This window comes from Syngnathoides biaculeatus, chromosome 3, assembly GCF_019802595.1.
Source record: "Syngnathoides biaculeatus isolate LvHL_M chromosome 3, ASM1980259v1, whole genome shotgun sequence".
Lineage (NCBI taxonomy): Eukaryota > Metazoa > Chordata > Actinopteri > Syngnathiformes > Syngnathidae > Syngnathoides > Syngnathoides biaculeatus.
In genome coordinates this window covers 20,249,661-20,271,573 of record NC_084642.1, presented here as the reverse complement: position 1 = coordinate 20,271,573, position 21,913 = coordinate 20,249,661, and the positions used below count along the sequence as shown (strand labels likewise).

The 21,913-nt window shown below is 41.8% G+C and overlaps 1 protein-coding gene across 1 annotated transcript in view; it reads left to right on the top strand.

The window, feature by feature from the left end:
• Positions 1 to 4,232, top strand: part of LOC133498189 (tyrosine-protein kinase CSK) — a 48,474-nt gene extending 44,242 nt beyond the window's left edge. Inside the window, exons 10-13 of the mRNA XM_061814722.1 lie at positions 1,717 to 1,790; positions 2,484 to 2,679; positions 2,750 to 2,836; positions 3,268 to 4,232. Coding sequence (XP_061670706.1) covers positions 1,717 to 1,790; positions 2,484 to 2,679; positions 2,750 to 2,836; positions 3,268 to 3,450 — 540 coding nt within the window. The 3' untranslated portion in view covers positions 3,451 to 4,232. The remainder of the gene's footprint in view (positions 1 to 1,716; positions 1,791 to 2,483; positions 2,680 to 2,749; positions 2,837 to 3,267) is intronic.
• Positions 4,233 to 21,913: the final 17,681 nt, after the last annotated feature.

Genomic DNA, 21,913 nt, shown 5'->3' with positions numbered 1-21,913 from the left:
CGGGCAAAAGTTCCGTATTTTGGTTTCAAACATTGATACAAATGCTCTATTCTGACACTCATGCAGAGCTTTATAATTATGTACTGAACAAAACTACTGCTCAATGAAAACTCGTCTTAAAATTCTTAGCAAATTTTTTAATATCCATCCATCCATCAATTTCTTCGCCGCTTACCCTCACGAGGGTTGCGCGGTTGCTGTCAACAGACAAGAGGCGGGATGCACCCTGAACTGCTTGCCAGCCAATCGCAGAGCACATGGATACAAACAGCCGCACTCTCAATCACACCTAGGGACAATTTTGAGTGTCCAATTAATGTTGCATGTTTTTGGAATGTGGCTGGAGTGCCCGGAGGAAACCCATGCAGGCATGGGGAGAACATGCAAACTCCACACAGGCTGGTCCGGGATTGAACCTGGGACCTCAGAACTGTAAGGCCAACGCTTTACCAGCTGAGCCACCGTGCCGACATTTTTTAATATGGTACTGTATTTTAGTGTTACAGTGGGGCAAAATATGTATTTAGTTGCTCAAGTTGTCTCACCTAAAGATGAGATCCCTGTAATATTCATCATAGATATACGTCACCTATTAGACAAAATGAGAAAAATAAAATCCTGATAATCTGTTTAACAAATTTTACTGGCAAATGATGGTGGAAAATGACTATTTGGTCGAGCAAAAGTGATTTTTTTTTTTTTTTTTTTTTTTTTATAAATATATATACTTTGTTGGCAATGACAGAGGTCAAACATTTTCTGGAAGTCTTCACAAGGTTTTCACTCACTCTTGTTGATGTTTTGGCCCATTCCTTCATGGAGACATCCTCCTCTAGACCAGTGATGTTTTGTGGCTGCTGCTGGGCAACACCGACTTTCAATTCCGTCCCAAGATCTGGAGACTTGCTAAGCCACTCCTGGACCTTGAAATGTTTCTGACGTAGCCACTCCTTCATTGCCTGGGCAGTGTGTTTGGGATGTTAAAAGACTCAGCCGCATTTTATCTTCAATGCCCTTGCTGACGGAAGGAAGTTTTCACTCAATATGTCACGATACATGGCACCATTCATTCATTATTTTACACGGATCAGTCTTCCTGGTCCCTTTACAGAAAAATAGCCCCAAAGCATAATGTTTCCACCCCGCATGCTTCACACTAGGTATGGTTCTCTTTGGATAGAATGCGGCCTTCTTTTTTCTCCAAACATGACAAGTTTTGGTTTCATCTGACCATATGATATTCCGCCAGTCCTCTTCCTGATCATCCAGTTGCTTCAACAGAGACATTCTCAGGCTTTTCAACTCCGATACTGAACGACTTGGGTGGATTCAGTGAACAGAAGGAGACTGAATAAAAACAGGCTTTGTGTTGTGTTTGAGCCGTTTTACTGCCATGTTACAGTCACTATTTCGAAACAATGTATGTTCATAAACACTTGCAAAGTCTTTGTGTGAATGTCTCATTTTACAACATACCGGTGCATATGGTATATATCCGCTGCATATGGTCCAGCGTAGCCAATGGAAGGGGAAAAATGCTACACAGAGTACGTACAGCTTATTATCACGTGAGCGCCACGGTCTGGAAAATATTGTATGTATGTATGTGTGTATTTTTATGTGATGGTGAGTGGTCTTTTCCATGCACTTTTCAAATGATTTTCAAATCTAAATGATTTCCCTACTAAAAAGGTCTCGATACCACCTGTGCAATAGGGCAGCCTGGTGGACTACCTGCGTTCCCGAGGACGGACCGTGCTTGGTGGAGACTGCCTACTGAAGTTCTCGCTGTGAGTTATCGTCAACTCTGTCATGGGGGAAAAAAAAAATCACTCATGGCACTTGCCCCACATTCAAGGTCTCGTGCCAAAAATGAGAGACGACAACATTTTCGGTATTAAAAAACAAAATCACTAGCCATGACATCTTGTAGCCGAAAGCTGAGCTGCATTGTTGTTGTTTGCGGGGTCGATGTGTGTCCCATGCCTTTTGTGTTCTGTGTGGCAAGTTGTCTATGGACCATATTTGAAAGTCACAATGAATGCAGCAGATTTTAAAACGGGATTGAAGCTTTATTTTATGGTAAGCATTACAAGCCAGTATTAAGGTTGGGCGAGGGTTTCATATTCGAGTTTTAACTCCCGATCAGGCTTTAAAGCAAAACTTTGGGTTTCCAATCAGCCTTTTAAGATAGAGGCGTTTCAAAGTAGTTCACAATGTTGACCGCAAAAGCGTTTTCCAGCCAGAGGCTTATCTGTGCTCTATTTGTTTACAAAGTATAGCATATGACTAAAGAGTAAGCGATTTTTTTTTTTTTTTTTTTTTCTCCCCATTACCTAATATATTTTGTGTCACTTGGTGCCTCTCTACCATACTGAGAAATATTGTTACAGCCCTACCATATACAATTGACAAGTGTGTCACGCCGTATTGTGGTCCAGTCCTCTCCTTTTGAAACAATAATAATGTGTCATCCTCTTCAGTGATGTGTGTGAGGCCATGGAGTACCTGGAAGCCAACAACTTTGTCCACAGAGACCTTGCAGCACGCAACGTCCTGGTGTCAGATGACAACATCGCCAAGGTCAGCGACTTTGGGCTGACCAAGGAGGCCTCCTCCATACAGGACACCGCCAAGCTCCCTGTCAAGTGGACCTCCCCTGAAGCTCTAAGGGAGAAGGTGAAAATTAGTTTTGTCTGTGTTAAATGACAATCACCTTGGTCTGGCAACTCTTTTTCCTTTCCCACAGAGGTTTTCCACTAAGTCGGATGTCTGGAGTTATGGAATCTTACTCTGGGAGATCTACTCCTTCGGCCGTGTGCCTTACCCTCGAATTGTGAGTAACTGAATGCCACACCAACGTAGATTGAACAAAGACATGAGGGTTCTCACCCCCCTACCCTCCAAAATAAAGAATCTAGAGAGCAATACCAGATCAAATTTGGGGGATATTGAAGGAAACTGTAAACTTCGGTCTTTTAAGACATGGCTTCTTGATCCTTTTTTATGGGTTAACCTATATGAAATTGTCTTCAGGGGCAGCTTTTTATTTTTTTTAAGCATTAGCAGAGAACCAAATTTCAAACACTTGGGTCAACAATTTGAATAAATGCTGTAATTGTACATTCGAGGGTCATTTATCCTTTTCAAAATGAACCTCAGCTCTTTGCAGTGATCCGAGACTGTGTGAGGCCTTAGCCTGCAGGTGGCAGCATTGCTCCCACTTTGGACATCCTGCTGATGTTTTGGATCTCTCCTCCCTTTCAGCCGCTGAAAGAGGTGGTGCCCCGTGTGGAGAAGGGTTACAAGATGGATGCCCCTGACGGCTGCCCGCCGGTCGTGTACGACCTGATGAAGCAGTGCTGGACCCTTGACGCAGCGGTGCGGCCTTCCTTCCGCATGCTGAGAGAGAAGCTGCAGCATATCCGAGCCAAGGAGCTCTACCTGTGAAGAGACAGGGGGGTGATGATGATGATAGCGGGGTGGGGGGGGGGGGTTGTTGAAAACCAAGGGACCACAGTGAGCTTTCCTCCCACCACCCCCAGACACCTGCCAGCTTCCCTTAAAGGACCCACTTCCTGTTCGTGTTGTAAAGCTTTCGCCCAGTTCACTGCTCTTTCTCTTCTGCTTCTTCTTCCTCTCCACCTCTGTTGAACACGGCATTAAGTGGAGGGGAGGCTGGCCTTTTCCTCCACGTTTGTCAGGTGCTCGCTCAGTAACTCCGCCCCCTAAACAACACCCCCACCCCTCTTGCATGTCCCACTGCCGCCTTCTTCGCTCGCTCTCCTCTCTCTGCTGGCTGTGGTGTCAGGTGTGGGGCCTTTGCTCTGTGCCGAAGTGCCTCCAGAGCTCCACAAACACGCCACTGCTGTCTTTTTTTTTATTATTACTTTCTTTTTTTCAGGGAGGTTATCAAACCAATTTTCTAGTGCCGTCTTTCTTTCTCCCCCAATTTTTTTTTTTTCATGTCTCAATGTTTTTAGTGGTCCAGGAGCCATGATTGGCGGGAGCGGGGTAGAGGACAGGACGAGGACGAGGAGCAACCCCTGAACGGTTCATCATACGTGGGCGTGTTTTTTTTATATCAAATATATTTAAAGGATTTAAAAAAAAAAAAAGACTGACTGGGGCAGAGAATTTACAAAAAAAAGTATAAACAAAGGCAGAAGGAGGGCAGTGGGCCGGTGGGGGGGTGTTTGTGCATGCTGTGTGTGTGGGTGTTTGGACGTGTGTGTGTGGTGTGTGTGTGGTGTGTGTGTGTGTGTGTGTGTGTGTGAGAGAGAGAGAGAGAGAGAGAGGCCTTCAGTTCAACTGTCAGTGCTTTCAATGTTCATTGTTTTATTATGCTATCATGAATAAATCATTCCATCTGAGTAGATGTGGGAAAGCGCTGCTATCATTGATCCATGTTATAAAACATAAAACGATTAGTAAAGTATTCACGGCGCTTTACATTTCCCATATTGTGTTGCAGCCCTTGAGCCATCCTTTTTTCAAACCGCTTATCCTCACTTGGATCGCGGGTGTGCTTGCGGCTATCTCAGCTGAGTTCTGCTCACCAGCCAATCACAGGGTACTAATAGACACTCACACCAGACCAAACAAATCAAACCAGTTACCACATTTATCTCAATATTCACAGCCTTTGATTTTAAAGGGGGAAAATAAATGTAATCAATTTTGAAGGCAGGCCATCGGCAAGTGAAGCCCTGCGAATACTTTGCGGATGCGTTTTCACATGTACTTTTTGTCATCGCTATGGCGCTCTTTGAGCGTCTGACCTCCTCGAGGTACTCCAGAGTCATGTGTGATTCCCAGGAGTCTTTGCGAAAGCAACACAGTTACATAATGTCGGAACGCCTACGGCCACAACTGTCCTGGCCCGTCATGTGACGCCGTCATTTGGGCAAAACCGCCAGCATCCGGCCACAAGTGACCGCGCTGAACAGGAGTCTGAAGGTACCCACGCTTAAAGACTCATATCCCGTTATACTTTTTTTCGCAAATTCACACATATGTCAGAAAAAAATGTGTCAATTGACTTATTTTTGTGGCCACATAGCATTTTCACTTATTTTGAATTGAATATGATGGGCTGGTGTCCATTCAACACTGTATGCGCACCACACCCCAGTTTCATCATAAACTTGAAGTGAACCCCAAAATGTTCCCTAATCTTATTCTTCTGCAAATGTACACTATTCATATTTTTCCAACTGGGAAACAATCTGAAAAAAAAAATGAGACTGGGAGGAATTCAAAATGTGTAAATACAGAACACTGAAAAATGGTTTCTTTTTGCCAATTAAAAGCAAGTATCTAACACAATCCTCATAACATAACAAAAACAAAACTAATAAAACTTGTTGCATACTTTAACAGGATAGCGTTTTTTTTAAAATGAGGTAGTGTGGTTGCACAACTGTGCACCCCCTCATAACGAGGAATGTGGCTGTTCTGACTCTGGGAGTTATAAATATGAACGAGATGATGTTCAAACTCATGAAAGCTTTTTGTTGTGCAAATATTCTCTCATTTTGAGCTTGATGCCTGCGACACGTTCCAATAAAGCTGCAATGAAGGCAACAACTTGGAAAGGACTGCTCAAAAGCCACCGGTTTGAAACTGCTCAGGATTGACAGGTTAATTGGGAACAGGTCAGCGGGGGAAAAAAAAAAAAGTATAAAAGCTAAGGAAGATTGGGTGAGCCCCACCACTTACAAAAAACTGTGTGACAAATTAGACCAACTGATTCGAAAATTTGTCAACATGCAATTTCAAGGAATTTGGGGAATTAATCTTGAGAGAGCTCTGCAACAAAGCAGCGAAGACAAAACCCCTGCGACCTTCGATCCCTCTGGGTCCTTGCATTAAAAATCTGTATCATTTAAACAGCTGTCTGGCCATCAAAAATGTCGCAATATGGACTGCAAAATAATAGAGACGCCGGACTGTTAAGTAAAAGTCAAGCCGGATTAGCAAAAAAGACAAGAATCAAACAGTTTGGGTTTTCAGTTCCTAAATGTTAATTGAGTGTGTTGCTAAAAGGATCGGTAATAAAACACAGCGGTGAACATGCTCCTGTCCCAGATATTTGGGAACGTGTTGCAGACATTAAATTCAGAATGAGTGAATATTCACAAAAAGGCGAAGTTATGAAGCTTAAACATTAAATATCGTAACTATGTAGGGTATTGTGTTGAATTATAGGTTGAAACAGATTTGCAAATAATTGTACTGCATTCTGTTATTTACATTTTACACAGCGTCCCAACTTCATTGAAATTGAGGTTTATATAATCAGTTTTAAAATATGACATGTGCTGTTTTTGATGCCTACTTATTTCCCCCAATTATGGGACTTGGGATTTGTGTGTAAGTGTGTGTGCATGTGTGACTGGGCGAATGAGAGGCATTAACATTATAGAACTTTGAAGGTTGGCGCTAAGAATGTGGTATTATGCTACCACTCTCAACACACCCAACACCAGAGTACAATCACTCCGGATAATCCTCAGAGACGTTGGACAATCGGACCTTTTGCTAAATTTAAACGTATGAGAGGGAAAATGTTTGAATTTGGCCCAATTGTAGGCATGTGTGTACTCCATCTTAGTCCTACAATCTCCTGACACTCTTGGTCGTTGCTCATCCGCCCGCATGTGACATTTAAAAGGCGTTAAATATGTCAAAGTAATCCTGATGAGCAGTCTTGTGCGGAGTCTGTCTGCTAATCAGCTTTTAATAAGAACATTTGCACCTGAGTTTCTGACAACAGCTACACATTACCAAGCATAATTAATCTGATTACGGCAATTTGTAGTTCTTCCGGTGGCGTGACCAGCCTCGGACCGGACTTGGTTCCACGAGACCGTGACGGAATGAGGGTGACTGCCGAGGCCTGGACGCCACGGGCTCTGTTGCCTGGCTACGCTTTGCACGAGATTTATGCAGTGCACGTGACTCATCGGCCCGCGATGCCCAGATCACTCTGCATTAATTACTCTTCCTCCGGATTTGCGACGGCACAGGTTGACTTCCTCCCACTCGGATGGATTTTGTGAGCCGCTTCACAGATGTTGATTGAGGAGAGCAGATTGATGGAGTTCGGAGACACCCTAGAATAATGTTCTGCTATGCTTTGCATAGTACATTTCTGAAAAACTTCACTTTTGACTTCCCGCTGGCTTGCTTGTCAAGGTATGGTAGTGAACCTGAGCAAGTAATTAGAAATTTGTCCTGTAATATAGCGTCCTGGCCCTCACCCATCTTTCTCGAATCTCCCTTTCATAGCCAAAATTGTTATTCTTAATCAATTCAGCAATTTCTAGAATTTAAATGGACTTTTTGACACATTTCAATCAGGTTTCCAAACTCATGGCAGTGCAGAATCTGCTTTTGTCGAAGTGCTAAATGATCCATCCATCTTTTTTCTGAGACCGTCATCCTCACACGGATGGCTGGAGTGCTGGAGCCTATCCCGGCAAGCTTTGGGCAGGAGGCAGGGTACACCCTGAACTGGTTGCCAGCCAATCACAGGTGTTAAATGATCTTATCTACTTTATCTCAAGATAACTTGACTCCTTTAATGGTCTTCTGACTGGACTCCCCAAAAAGAGCCTTAAACGACTGCAGCTCATTCAGAACGCTGCTGCTCGAGTTCTGACCAGAACAAAGAGGTCAGAGCATATAACTCCAATTCTAAAGTCCTTGCACTGGCTTCCAGTGAGCTTTAGAGTAGAATTTAGAACTCTGCTACTGGTCTATAAATGACTAAATGGTTTAGGTCCTGAGTACAGTACATGAAAGACAGAATACAACCCCAGTAGCGCTCTGAGATCGACTGATTCAGGTCAAATAGTGCAGCGCAGAGTCCGAAGCAAACATGGCGAAGCAGCATTTGCTGCACACAAAGGGAATGAGTTGCCAACATGAGTGATGTTCGCGGCAAGTATGAATGTTTTTAAATCCAGGTTGAAACTTCTTTTTTGTTCTCATGCTTTTTAGAGTATTTCCACTTTTTAATATTTTTTACACTGTACGCTTTTTATTGGACTTTTCATTTTTTCAAATGTTTTTGTGCTTTTTAATTGTTTTCCTGTTTAAAATGTTTTTTTCTTTGTATTCACAAGCTTTTAATCATGTAAAGCACATTGAGTCATCTTGTGTATGAAATGCGCTATATAAATAAATTTGCTTTGGAATGTTGAAATTTGGTAGCAGTTGAACAAAATCTCTAAGATTCTATTTCCTTTTGGGGTGCCATGGAAATGACCAATTCACGTCCTTAACAGCCACTGGACAAAAATAGCAGACTTGGTGTCTTTTCGGATCTTGGTTCTTTTTATGCGAGTGTCATGATAGACATGCCTACAAAATTTCATATTGCAAAGTGAAAGTGCCTTCTTGGGCTGAGTTTTTGGAAAGTAAAATCTCATAAGATGATCAGGTTTAACCCTCAAATGTTCATAATATATACAGTTAACATGTGTTCATCCATCCATCATCCAAGCCACCAATCCTCACAAGGTTCACAGGGGAGCCGGAGCCTATCCCAGCTAGCTTCAGGCCAAAGGCAGGCTACACCCTGAACTGGTCGCCATTCGGTCGTAGGGCCGATATCGACACCATCACTGAGCGGGAATCGATCCCATGCTGCCCGCAGTAAAGTCAGGCGTATGTACACAGATAGGGTGTATTATTGAACCAGTGCCAGCAGGTTTGCAATACTGTTTTCTACCAGCTGACAAAGGAATTGTCCTAACACCAGAACATACCCAACAATGCATTCATTTTGCTTTTAATGACTCAACGTGTCTGCTTTCACACTTTGGTTAAGCACATACCTTTATCTTTATGTATATACAAGTATAGTACTACCCGTCATCAAGAATATATAGAGTGGAATTGCCCCCCAGAATACTTTAATAAAGAGCTCAACTGCCTTGAAAATCAATCAAAACTTTGAGTTCGGTGGATAGGGTCCGAGCATTGCAGCTCATGGCAAAAATAGGAGGAATTCATGATCACCTCTGTTTTTTTTTCCCCCTATCGATGTCCAAATAACAGCAAAACATTTTTTCTACAAGACAACACTGAAACTTCTCCCCCTCACTTCCTTTTCGTTGACCCCAAAACAATATTTTTACATTATCCTTTGCTTTGCCTTACCCATAAAACGGCAAGCATGAAATTTTCTTAGGATAACAGAGGATAGGATACCCTCCCCCCAATCTGCAAATTCGCAATCCCTAACTTCAAACATGCAGGGGTGCACTGTACATTTAACATGCAAGTTTACCGAGTTAGTAACTAGAACGTCACTAAAACATGAAAACTGCTAGATACTGTATATTAGCCATGCAAAGCTGAAAAATGACAACTCGTAACACTGCGTGACAACATATAAGTGTCATATTAGTCATGCGAAACCGAAATGATGCCCACGTGTAACCAGCTGGCAACATATGTCACGACTTTTTGGTATCACATTAATGATTACATTAAAATGATTATTAGTTAGGCGGCGTGGCAGCGCAGTTTTAGAGCATTGGCCTCAGAGTTCTGAGGACCCGGATTCAATCCCAAACCCACGTGCGTGGAGTTTGCATGTTCTCCCTGTGCCTGTGTGTGTTGTCTCCGGGTGCTCCGGTTTCCTACCATATCCCAAAAAACATGCATTCATTAGAGACTCCAAATTGCCCCCAGGTGTGATTGTGAGTGTGAGAAAATGGATGGCTGGATAGTTAATAGTCACGAACATTTAAAATGTAAACAAAAAAAAAAAAATAGTAGCCTAACCCTAAAATATTCTCGTAAACAATGCTGAGCAATGCTCATTTCATCATTAAATTTTTCAAATTCGGTGTTTTTTAAAATAGCACATAGCTGTAAGGTTAATGGCTAACAGCTCGCATGATAGATGCGGGTGAGTTCTCCCCCCACCCCCACCAACCACCTTCCCCCTCTTCTCTCTCACCGTTATCTGCGGGGAATTGAAAAAAATTTAATTGGCTTTATTATATGCAGCACAGTAGGCAAGTAGGTCTGTCTCACAGTTCTGAGGTTCTGGCTTTGATTCTTAGCTCAGGCCTTTCTCTATGCCCACATGTATGTTCTCCCTGTGAATTTCAAGGAATTGTCAATATCACTGAGTTCTTGTCTACATGTTTTCATTTGGCTGCCGAGCAGTCCAGAATGTATGGCCCTTTTTTTCGCCAGTAATGTAAAGGAAAATGGATGGATGAAATGATAACTTGTGCAGTACTGTAGTGTGTAAATGGCTTATGAAGCTCATTGACTGCTTTCCATTGTAACAGTTAATTGTAGTTCGCCACGTGTACGTGCACGTGCCGTGCGCCATGATTTAGCTGCCGGCAGCAGGCATGTTGGCCGCCTTTTGACTTTGGCAAATATCAAGGTCCTCCCCCGAGTCGAAACAGAACATGTTTTGTTCTGCGCTGCTTGTCAGCACATATTTGCATTGTGCGCTTCACATTTTACCTCCCCTTCCATCCTTCCATCCTTCCATCCTTCCTTCCTTCCTTCCCTCCCTTCAGCAAGCTGCTTGCCATGCATGCAGTGAGACAAGATAGGGGCAAGTTAAGGGCCCTGCGGCCCCTTCGAGCTCCTATGTCGTGTCTTCCGACCTGCATCGTTTTCGAAAGACACAGCTTGAATTATTCTCAGCTGTTTTTGAGGCTTGTTTTTTTGGTATTCTACGGGGGGGGGGGGGGGGGGTGAGCCTAAACATTAGATTTTGGTGAAGAGCCATATAAAGGTGCCAACTTTGTGTGTCTGATGGAAATTTTTGGGTTGGTGGAAAAACACACCGGCCAAAGACCTGAAGTTAGCAATTGGAATGCCAACAATGATGATTTTCATTTTTTTTCCCCCTTGAAACCCTTACATCATCATTGTAATCGATCTTTTTTATGAAAGAAATGAGGCCACTACATAAAAACATATTCGCGGGGGTTAAGCCGACGATGAAGTCTAATGACGTCTGCGAATTAACGAACGAGACAGGAATGATAAAATGAGACAAGAACGTATTTTGGTAAAGCAGCAAAAGTTGACATGAGACGCAAGAGAAACAATTAAGTTGAGCGTCATATTGCATTTTTGTCCACTAATCGTAGGTCCAATAATTGGGACGTGGTACTTGTGGTATTAACAAAGTACCACCATTGTAACCAACATTAAAATACAGAAGTGTTCTTACCTTAAGTTAAGCTCCTAAGTTCCTACGAGGTGTAATATTTCAAACCATTGTAACATGCAATTTTACAATGCCCGTTAGTTATCCATGGGCTTTTTGCTATTTGCGATCCGACCTAGTCCCTATACCCCCCACCCCCACACCCCCTCATCCCACGCTTATAGTGGGGGGGTCCACTGTATGTATACTGTATTCCACGTGAAGCCCAAGTAAATTCTCTTGTCTCTATTTTAGGGAGAAGCCATCACAGGCGAGCTGGTTTTGTGATCTGCTCACCAACTAGCTATAAACATCCCCTGCCAACATTTTTTGTTCATTGAAGTTGCTGAGGGAGGCTTGAACGCCATTTGGCGACGCTGCTGCGCTGAGTTTCTTGGCCGGCCCTGAAGGACGACCGGTCGGTAGTCACTTCTCTGGGTGAGGCGCAACGTGACGCAGAGGCGCGTCCCGTCATCTAACGTCTTACTGGAGTCGCGACGGGTTCCGGCAGGCAGCCTGAGCACATGAGGTCTTTATGCTCCTATACAGCGCTTCACTTGACAGAGCTTAAAATGCCACATTAGCGAAGAGGAAGTTGATTCCAAGATGACTTTCAAAGAGCTTTCAGAATGTTTCAGAGTATGGATGAGTGGTTGGCTAAGCTAAGATACTGACTGTGTCTGATTTTAAATACAGTGAAACTATTGTTAAGAAAGAAAAAAAAAAAGGTCACTTTTAATTGTTTGTGAAGTGTTAGCAAACTAGCTAACTAACTAAAATCAAGCGGTCAAGTATTTAAGAAAAACAGACCACAAAACATCACTACAAACAAATTAATGACGGTTTTTGTTCAGTCATATTTAAAAATAGCCAAAAACATTGAATAAATTATTCTAAAAAATCATAACAAAACTTGCTTAAGATCATAACATAGTAGCGAGAAGAGTGAGTGAATGTTCCTTGTTTGAAGTTGACAGTAAAAGTAAACTCGAAACTAAAAAATTCAAAAGAATGCCACCTTTTGAATGTTGAAATACATCAGAGAGTTTGTCTCTTGGTTTTTGCTGGCAAAAATTGCTCGCTTGAAGCTAAATAAAATGGCTTGCTCAAACCTAACACGAATGAAACATACAAAAATGTGTGTTGACACCGTGGTACTCTTATCTGTCAAAATAATGAATATTGGTACAGAAACACTGCATAAACATGTACAAAGAGGCAATAGAACACACTTGGGGATGCAGTATAGTCTTCATACTGTGAAATACGAGTTGTATGAACAATATTCAGTCATTACTTTTTTTTACTGTGAGTGTTTATCTTATGGCTGGATGGATGTTTACTAAAATGTGTAGTTAACGTTTGTTGGAGACGAGATTGTCGTTCACATTTAAAGACATAAAATTTCTTTGTTCCTCCAAAAACCTGCACGAAAAAATTCTTTTGAGAGTCTGAATTTTGAGAATGTTATGAAAACATAATTGGAGGCTCAAAATTGTCTTCATTGTAAAGGAAAACCTGTTAGTTTTTGTGTTGTCAGTCCCTACAAAAAGGTTTATGTTAGATTCATGAAAGACTCGTGTGTTGGATTTATATGAAACGGATTTTAAGGCTCCGTCACACCATGACGTTCTGGTCAACGTTCTCTGAAGATTTCAATCGTTCTATTTTTCAGCGTTCTCAAACGCGGATGACGCATCTGGCGTGTCATTAACGTGTGTCTAACGCACGAGAAGCATGTAACAGCGACCAAATAAGATACCCCTAAAAACCATTAGCGTGTGCTAACGTCTGACTGGTGCGCGACGAGCGATTTGTCAACGTTAGACGAGCGTGTTGAGCGTGTGACTAAACGGGTGAATAACGACAGAATAGTGTTTTGCTGGCGTGTAATTTTTACAGTGGAACGGGAACGAAAAACGTTGGAAATTTCATACTCACTTTAGTTGTTCTCGTGAGTTTGAACAGTCAGCATAGACGAAAAAAAAAGGTGGGGTGCGGACTTGAGCAACTAGCGTTTTTGAACGTTCTGCAGCAATTAAAATTAAACCTTGATGAACGCTGGTCTCGGTGAAAACTTTTGTGCATGTTCAAAACTTTTTTTCCGGACAGGCGTTCTCTGCCGATTCCCAGCGATCATTGACGTTCACTAGCGTTCAGACAACGCTCTTCTGGCGCTATCCCGGCGACTACCAACATTTCCTCAAACGCTATAGAACGTCATGATGTGACGGGGCCATTCATTCTTGTAGGTTTTGAATTGTCTTTGATCAAAAATGTGCACTGAATGTTCGGTTTATCACCTTTTTTTTATTGACAAAACCAAGATAATCGGTGTCCAGCAAAGAGGGCATGTCGTGATGACAGCAAGCGCATCCTCTCTCTCTCTCTCTCTCTTTCTCTCTTCCTTTCTTTCTTTCTTGAGGTGACCCGTATCTGTGTGGCTGACTCTGCGAGGGCCCGAGGAAGACATAACGTAAATACTTGTGACACATGAGGAACGGCGGCCGAGCGTGAGTAATCTCGGAGGTTCACGAAATGTCGCAGAAAATAAAAAATGCCCACTCGACCACTTGTCACAACCCCACATTATTGTTGAATTTTACCACCTTCCCGCTTTGAACTGAGCTTTAAAGTCTTGGCTATATAATTTTTTTTTTCCCACCTTAAGTCTTTGTTGACACTGCTTTTTTTTTTTTTTTTTTTAAAGGAACATGTGTTGCAAACAAAAAGCAAAAGATCCCTGTGGAACAGAACAAACGTGTCATTTGAGACAGTGGTTTGTTCTCAGAGGAATAGCAGAAACTTTGGTTTTCTTGAGGTTTTTGGGGGGTTAAATTCTTGATTGATAGACAAGATCATGTGACTTCAGTGTTTACAAATACATTTTTGGTTTATTCAATGCTCTAAATTGTCTACGTTTACAAAAATTGCCGGTAGTTTTAGGTGAGGATAAAATTGCCATTGGCGTTTACATCAGTATGTGCTCTTGGGTTTGTTGTAGACTCTAAACTGTCATTGACGTTTACTGGCAGAGGCTTCAGCACTCCTGCAACCTTTCTGTGGATAAGCGGCTTGGAAAGTAGATGATGGAAGCATCTTAGTGTTGTTGAAAAGAAAACTGTCAACACTTTATATACTAAACATTTAGCCATATTCAAATATATACATAAATACAGTTTGCGGTTACGGCCGTAAGTGCAATTTAAAACTCTACTATGCCAAGTAAAAGCCATTTACCAACAACACCCAGAAATGCTGCCGGCCCCTCTGGGGCTGAGCTCGTCTAAAATGGACTGATGTAAAGCGGAAAAGTGTTCTGTGTAGTCCGAACAGGGCCCACATTTCGCATTGTTTTGGAAATTGTGGGCATAATGTCCTCTAGGCCAAGAAGGAAAAGAACCATCTGGATTGACGATGCGAAGTTCAAAACCCAGCATCTGTGACAGCCCCATTAATGCTGAAAAGTACATAAAGGTTTTGAAGGTGCATATGCTGCCGTCCAAGCAAAGTGGTTTTCATGGATGCCCCTGATTATTTCATTATTATTATTTATATATTATTGCAACCATAATATTGGAAGTTAATGATTATTTACTAAAAACATATGTTTTTCAGTATGAACATTAAATATCTTGTCTTTGTAGTGTATTAATTTAAAAATAGGTTAAACATGATTTGCAAATCATTGTCTTCTGTTTTTATTTGTTTGATATGCTCTTGTCCATCCGTCTTGTATATTGCTTATCCTCAGTAGTGTAACAGGTGTGCTGGACTTAATGCCAGCTGACTTTGGGCAGGAGGTGGGGTCCAACCTAGGGAGCCATGTACTTGTCACCAGCCAACTGTAAGGCACATAATGACAAAGAATTTGCAAAAGGCATAATTTTTTTTAAGAACTACATTATCATCAGTATTGAAAACAAAAACAAACAAAAAAAGATTTGTTTTTTCTGAAAACTGAATTCTTTAACATAATAATAAAATGTCAAGTTTGTTGACTCAATTGCTTTCAGTGTTTAAACAAACATTAAATTAATTTGAACATTAAATTGTCTGAACTAAATTTTTAAATAGGTCTGTCACAAATGTCTACTTCGTAATTATTATTTTTTTTTAAATAGGAAAAAAATGTGTGAAATTGTCATCTGTCCATCCATTGTGGACTAGATTGCGGTCAGAGTTCAGCAAAACGCATGGATAAGATTTGGCAAATTATCACCAGTGTTTAAAAACATGTACATTAATGTGCATTTTCAGCGTTTCTTAATTTTTTGTTTGAATTGATAAAACAGTGACCAGCGTGTCTTCGTATTTCCTTCAAAGCAAAACAAAGTGCATGTTTTGATTGTGCAGTCCACCATTCACATTTGACAGAGCTGCTGTATTTGTCGCATGCAGCATGCTGTAAATACAGCGTGAAATGTGAATGGGATGTACTCAGGGGGATTAGCGGAATTTGCAGTACTAAAAAAAAAAGAAAAAAAAAATCACACTGCACAAAATGAACATCCAGCTTGTAAATAAAAGCATTTTCCTCGAGTAGAGGCTTATTCCAACCACCAGACCCTGTGGTCCTGTGGCCTAGTGGGTCAGAAGTGCACACGGGGGCATCTAGGCCCAAGCCTGGCAACATGGCACCGGGGGGCAGGGAAGACCCAGATGAGCGCTCAGCGGCGCTAATGACCCCCCCCCCCCCCAAAAGACCAGACAAAAATAACTAGAGGGGGATGGGGAGGAATGCGGTACGAGGAATGTGGCTTGTTTTTGTTTTGAATATTTACTGTGCTCTCTATTTAGATATTTGTTTCCATAAATTATATTCACTTATTTCAAGGTTTTTTTTTCATCCATCCGTCTCCTGCTTTTCTGGGTCGGGTCACGGGGGCATTTGCTGTAGCAGAGACGTACAGACTTTCTTTTCCCCAGCCACTTCATCCAGCTCTTCAAGGTGTTCCATGGCCATCCGAGGGACATACCCTCTCCAGTGTGTCCTGGGTCGTCCCGTGGGTCTCTCTCCGGTGGGACATGCCTGGAACACCTCACCAGGGAGGCATCCGGATCAGATCCCCCAGCCACTTCATCTGGCTCCTCTCAATGCAGAGGAGCAGCTACTCGACACTGAGCCCATCCCGGATGATCGGGTTTCTCACCCAGGAAACCCATTTTGGCCGCTTTGTATCCGGGATCTTGTTCTTTCGGGCACGACCCACAGCTGGTGCCCATAAGTGAGGGTAGGAATGTAGATCGACTGGTAAATTGAGAGCTTTGCCTTTCGACTTAGGTCCTTCTTTACCACAACGGACCGATGCAAAGTCCGCATCACTGCAGATCTGGCTGTCGATCTCCCACTCCATTCTTCCCTCACTCATAAACAAGACCCCAAGATACTTGAAGTCCTCCACTTGGGGCAGGATCTCATCCCCGACCCGGAGAGGCCGCACCATCCTTTTCCGACTGAGGAACATGGTCTCAGATTTGGAGGTGCTGATTCTCATCCCAGCCGCTTCACACTCTGCTGTGAATTGCTCCAGTGAGCGTTGGCGATCACGGCTTGATGAAGCCAACAAAACCAGAGGGGACCAAAGGGGCCATATCCAGATATCTAAGGACCCCCCTACAGGACTGCCCGAGGGACATGGTCGGATGCCTTCTCCAAGTCTACAAAACACAATTAGACTGGTTGGGCGAACTCTCATCCACCATCGAGGATCCGGCCGAGGGCGTCGAGCTGATCCACTCATGTTTTGTGTTTTTTCACTTATCTAATTTTTACAGTGGAAAGGTCTGACCTTTGACCTCACAGCAGTCATGCCAGTGAACATGTGCTAGCCCTTTAGCCGTAGCGCACACATGCCGGCCAAATGTCAAACATGCTACTTTCACTTTTTGTTGTTTTTGTTGTGTTTGTTTCACCTTTAACGGATCACTGCGTTAATGGTCCCCTCGCTTTTGCCCATGTGTCCCCATTTGGGGTCTTTATCTGCGGATGTTGACGCTTGAGTAGGAAAAGCAAGCTATTAGCATTGTGCTGTTGTCGCGCTGTGCTCACTCGGCCTCATTGGGTAATGGCGTGATTAATTTGGGGGAAAAAAATATGGTTGTCCTCGTTACTTTGGTGGGAGGGATGCTCAGCGGACACTTCATTAGGCACACTTCCAGAATGTAATGAGAGCGTTTATGAGACCTGAATTGAGAGAAATAATGTTTTGAATATAACCAGATGTATGGACTTTGGTGTTTATTTCAAGAAATATTTTTATTAATGTATCTGCCATTTGTTTATTTTTAATCATTTTATTTGCTTATCTTTGTATTAGTTCCTTGTAAATCATGGATAATTCAAATTTGAGTTTACATTTCAATTTTTTTATTGGCTGCACAAAATGAGATTGAGTGATTAGTTGCACTGTATTATTTGTGATGGCTGGTAATTAGAACTTCATGTATTTATATGTAATTGTTTGATGTATTGGATATTTTGATGCAACATACTTTTTAAAAAAAAATGTTTTTGTTAGTGAGAAATGCTCCTTGCATTCTTTTAAGATGTTTGACTCTATGACTGACAGTCTCTGCGGTCGCGTGGCCCCACACAGAAAGGGATTTGCATATTTACATAAAATCTATATTTATAGCTCGGCACCAATTCACCAAGTGAGGATAAGCATTATAAAAATTGGATGGCCGGACAATGAAAATGAGCAGCGATGTCATGTGCTGTCATTTCTATCTGCCTAAAATGTCCCAATTTCAGCTTAGAAGAAATCAACTTGGAACTTGAGAAACATCCACGAGGTCAGTCGCCTTGGTCTACATTTGTAAATTGCAGTTCCAATGACCCAAATATTGTACATCCACTGGAGTTCCTTACTGCAGAAATGCGTGTGCGCATCTCAAAGGAGTACTGCAAGTAGAAAGTCAATCTGTCATGAATGCACTGAACGGAAAGACGAAGTTGGGCATTTTGATATCAAATGAAACGGATGTCAGCGTGGTCGCGGCCACCTGTCAAAGTTCAATACGAATTATCAAAGTATTCATAATAATGCGATTATAATCTCTGCCTGTGATCATTTGTGTGTCGTTTAACATCAATTACCCTGGCCTTATTTGCCTTTGTTTGTTGGGTTTTGAAAAATGTACAGTATAAATTGTTCTATTTGAATTTGCATATTCCTATTACATATCTTTGTCTTTTTGACAATGATGCACTATTTATATATTAAATTAAGTGATTCACCACTGAGTACTTGAGTAGATTTTTTCAATGAATACTTATATTGAAAAAGCCATTTATTCTTTTAGCACTATACTGTTTGTATTTTATTCATGTCCATATCGTTTTATATCCTATATTCTAATTACAAAATAAATATGAACAATATATACAATAAAAATATAAAACTACATGAAAATTATAATTTTCTTTTTATGTACAGTATATGCCGTATCTGTTTTATATTATGAAAACAATTGTTTATGTGCACAAAAATTTTGTATGTTGACTCACTCCCTTTACTTTTTCATTTATACAAGTAAGTTATATATAAATAATGTTTTAATCATTTGCAATATGTTTGTTTTTAATATTCTGTAGACCTTTTCTTTTCCACACTTGAGTCATCAGCGGTCTGAATTTATTTTTCCCCTTATTTAACTCCACGTTTGTAAATGAACGTTTCACCAACAAGAGCCAATGATTTAGCTGCAGAGGACATTTTATTAAGATGGTGGCGCCTGAATAGAAAGCAGCATGTACTGTACAGTCTGTTTTGTTTGGTCCAGTGTAATTGCTTTGTGTAAGACTGACGTACATCTTTTTCTTTTTTTTTTTTTTGTCATCCATGCAGCCGACCCCAAGGAGCTTTTTGCGTCACGCTACCTCTGCCATTCCATTTCCGCTGCACCGCCGACGCCTCAGCTTTTTATGTTTACGGCAGCAAGTTCTGATTCAGTCCAACATGAGTCAGGGGGAGCAATGAAACTGTGCTCTTTTAATACAATAATGACATTTTGTTTTCATCAGATATTCAGTGCGATAATAGACTGTGATGCTCATTGTGAAAAGTGTGTAAAGCGCAATTATGTGACACCTCTGCCACTAACGGCCTTCGATCAGATCATACATGACATCTGACGTCCTGACAAGGTCCGAAACTAACTTGCCTCTAATGTACCTCACCTGTACTTATTTCATTGTCAACACGTACCTGCTACTAACTTGTCACCTTCACCTCCCTGACGTGAAATTCTCACCCCCGAAGTTTCATGGTATTAAATCGCTGCAATGTTGTCACTCTCATAGTTCGAAATTCCCAGTAACCAATCACTCATCTTCTATTGCCACAATCTCGTTCGCTAGATGCAACTCACTTGTCACCAGCTACTTACCTGCCACTAACCTTTTACTGACATGCCACTAAAACCCACTAACTTGGTACCAACACAGTAATAAATCGGCAGTAATTTTTTTCACATACCTGCACCCAAGTTGTCACCTCGCACCGCTAAATTTTCAATAGCATGGTGCTAAATTGCCACCAACCAGGAGTGACTTCACTGCCACTAAACTTTCCCTAGATGGTATTAACATGTCTGCTTTCCACTCCACCTTTTCATTTACCATTTAGTTCTGCTCGAGTATTTGTATACTTTTGCTCTGCTACGATTGACACTATTTCACTTTTCAGTATTTCGTTTTGCTTGATGCATATTATTTTAAAGTAACTACTCCTAGTTGAATACAATATTTAGCTACTTTAGCCACATGTGATGGCACAGTATTACATTGCCAATTATGTCTGTTCAGGAACATGAAAAAGGGTTGTTGATTGGTCGAATGTTTCACTAACAATTAGCTTATTTTTTCGCATTGATCTATAATCTAAAAATACTTCAGGTAAAACCGAGGCCAAATCAACAACAACAACAAAAGAAAAACATTTCTTATTTGGAATGAAATCAAAGCTAACGTAAGTTGTAACACTGTCCAAATGCGATTGCTTACCTTCCTCTCAGGCAGTCACTGTTGGGAAAGTTCATTTTCTATGCAAAGTAGTTCACATTTCAGTTCACCATTCCAAGAATAAACTTGTTGACTTTATAATTCATAATTCAAAATTTTGATCTTGTCCAAAAATGAAGTTCTGAGTACAACCCCCCAAATCTCTGTTGCCGATGCGCTCTAACCCTGCAAATGCTGGCATTTCATTCTCACACTGTTGCCATCCATTAAGTTCACACTAGTAGCCAGCTGCAGCTTCCCCGCTACAATCTCAAAATCATGAGAAAAAAATCTTGGTCCATGGTCTTTTTAAAACGAAAACAAGATTTCTATCCTTTACATACAAAAAACCTATATGAACGAATTGATAACTTTGGATTCTTCTCAGCTCTCGCTGGCTCGACAAAATATTTGATCTTATCTATTCTTCCAATAAAACCAAAAATGTCATATTATGACATTGTGGTCATTGAGTTTTTTAATGAAAGCATTCTGATAAAAAAAATAAATAAATAATGATCCAACGAACACATTCACTCCGATTTACGGACTATCTTTAAATGGCAAGCACACTGAATCAGTCGCCAAATTCGGTATTAATTCCCTGACATATGAAGACAGGTACAGTATGTAGTTTTTTGTTGTTGTTTTTTCAGGAAGTCCCGAACTGCCGTCCTGGCATCATTGTAGAATGAAAATGAACTTCACAGACGCTGGAATTAGTGCATTTTCAGTAACCATCAGGCCGCAGTGAACTATATTCAGTTCACATTTGCAACAAAAAAAAATCGGAACTACTTCACATTAACTTTCATTCGTTGAAACCGTTGAGGAGGAACACTGTTGACAGTACTAGGAATAAATGATCGACGATAAATAATCTTTCTCAGTAGTGCTAGCAGATGGTTTACAAACTTCAACAATGCCACTGAGCTGCTACCTACCTGCCTACCTGCCGCTAATTCGTTACTAGCATGGTGCTAAATCGCCTCAAACTTCTCACCTCTCTGAGTAGCTCGCCAACTGCCACCGTCATGGCAGTCGCCCTTTCCTAGTTAGCTGCCATCTTGGTAATAATATATTCCCTGTCAATAACTTTTCACCTATATTGCCGCTCACTTTCACCAGCTAAATTGTCACCTGCTTCTCTCCTACCTGCCACTAACTTCAGTCCCGTTGGTACGTCATACTAATACACCAGGATGTGCCGCCTTGTCGTCTTTGTGAGAAGTAAAGCTAACGCGTCATGGCGTCTTGTCAAGTCTAGCCACCGTCCAGTACGACCTCGGGAGGTTTGACGCCCGCCCGGCTCACCTTACCTTCGCCCTCAGCCGCGACGAAATGGCGAGATGCTCCGAATGAGCCAACTTAATTGAATTCACTCAGTGGGGGGGAGGAAAAAGGGTCTGAGAGTTGGGCGGCGGGTGGGGGATTGGGGTGGTACCGTCAGGACTCCAGCAGGGATGAAGATGACACGATTGCCTCGAGGGAGGGAAAGGCTGGATTCAGCCGAGCATTCTGAGACATTTTCAGCGGATTTCGTCAGAGCTCGTGTTGTTTGGGCCGGGACGAAGGGGCCACGTGAGGTCGACCAGAGACGTTTACCAGATCTTACGTAAACTCTGGGAGGTACACTGTGTTTCCTTGAACAAGCCTATGCCTATAAGTCCTCTCAATACACCACAAGGTCCGATAGTACTTTCATG